At 43.0% G+C, this 1,322-nt stretch overlaps 1 protein-coding gene across 1 annotated transcript in view; it reads right to left on the bottom strand.

Annotated features, from left to right (window-relative positions):
* The window catches only part of LOC101845821, a 13,103-nt gene extending 11,931 nt beyond the window's left edge, over positions 1-1,172 (bottom strand). The window contains exon 1 of the mRNA XM_005112556.3: positions 379-1,172. Coding sequence (XP_005112613.1) covers positions 379-439 — 61 coding nt within the window. The 5' untranslated portion in view covers positions 440-1,172. The remainder of the gene's footprint in view (positions 1-378) is intronic.
* Between the last annotated feature and the right edge of the window lie 150 nt (positions 1,173-1,322).

Here is a 1,322-nt window from a genome sequence, read left to right as displayed (position 1 = left end):
CACTATATTATTACCCCAGCAGACCAAAGAACACTCCGAAACATTGTCAGCTTCCCGGGAAGCATACAGTGCAAGCAGCTGATTAAGCGCTCAAACACTAACAAACTGACAAGATCTTTCGCTGTCTATAGCCGGGTACCCATTCTGAAACAATCTTGAGAGCATTCTGAAACAATCTCAACTTCCTGGTAAGCATACAGTGCAAGCGGCCATTTATATATGCGCTAAGACGCTAACCGCTAACATACTGACAAGATATGTCGTTCTCTAATAACACCTCTAATCTTTGGCATTAATTTATACACCCTATTTGTGTTGTAAAAAATATAAAACTGTTATTACAATTGAAAAAGGTAAATCCTTCCTCTAATGCCTTACCTGTAAAACACAGGATCCAGGAAATGAAGAAGAGTGTCCACTCAGTTACTGATATCTTCATGTCTCACACACTCAAGCAAATGTCCGGATCACGCAGAACTGGGCTCTCGTGAGGGACGACTGAAGAAATCGTCTGCCACCTTCTCTCTCTCTCTCTCTGTCACTGCCTGTCTGTCTGTCTGTCTGTCTCTCTTTCTATCTTCCTCACTCTCCGTTCCTCAAAATCCACCAGTCGTCAAACTCCATCGAAGGCATTATATTCCAATTCGTCGTCATAATTTCATGATATGGATAGGATTCTCTTTCCTCTCGCACGATTAATTCAGACACACGCAAAGCTCCATGCTGCCTGTCTTTTATCTCAACTCTCTGCAAAACGTCACATCTCTTCAAAGCGGAAGTTCCCGATTTTAGAAAAAAAATTACTCGTATAAAATTCTGCCCTCCGCAACGTGAAACTTCCAAAGACGACTCTAGAATGTCCGGTGGGGGTCCAGAAGAAGGTGTGAAAACTGACGGGTAGTATCCCTCCCACGAACGCTGAAGACAACTTGTATTTCTGACTTTCTGAACAAGAACTCACTGCTTCCGGCGGCAGATGATGATGGTGGTGACGTTCAAGGTCTATGGTGATGGCAGCACAGCAGACGGTGGTGGTGATGTTCAAGAAATTAGCGCTAGGTCTATGGTGATGGCGGTACCGCTGACAGTGGTGGCGATGTTCAGAGAATTAGCGCTAGGTCTATGGTATGGCGGTACAGCAGACGGTGCCAAAGACAGTGACGTACTTCCGGTGATTCTGAGGAAGAGGATCAGATGGTTATGTGCTAACATGGACCATGTAGATATATATGATATACATTATGTAGATAGATAGATAGATAGATAGATAGATAGATAGATAGATAGATAGATAGATAGATAGATAGATAGATAGATAGATA

The sequence above is a fragment of the Aplysia californica genome, unplaced genomic scaffold (assembly GCF_000002075.1).
Source record: "Aplysia californica isolate F4 #8 unplaced genomic scaffold, AplCal3.0 scaffold01319, whole genome shotgun sequence".
Lineage (NCBI taxonomy): Eukaryota > Metazoa > Mollusca > Gastropoda > Aplysiida > Aplysiidae > Aplysia > Aplysia californica.
This window is presented reverse-complemented; position numbering and strand designations above follow the sequence as displayed.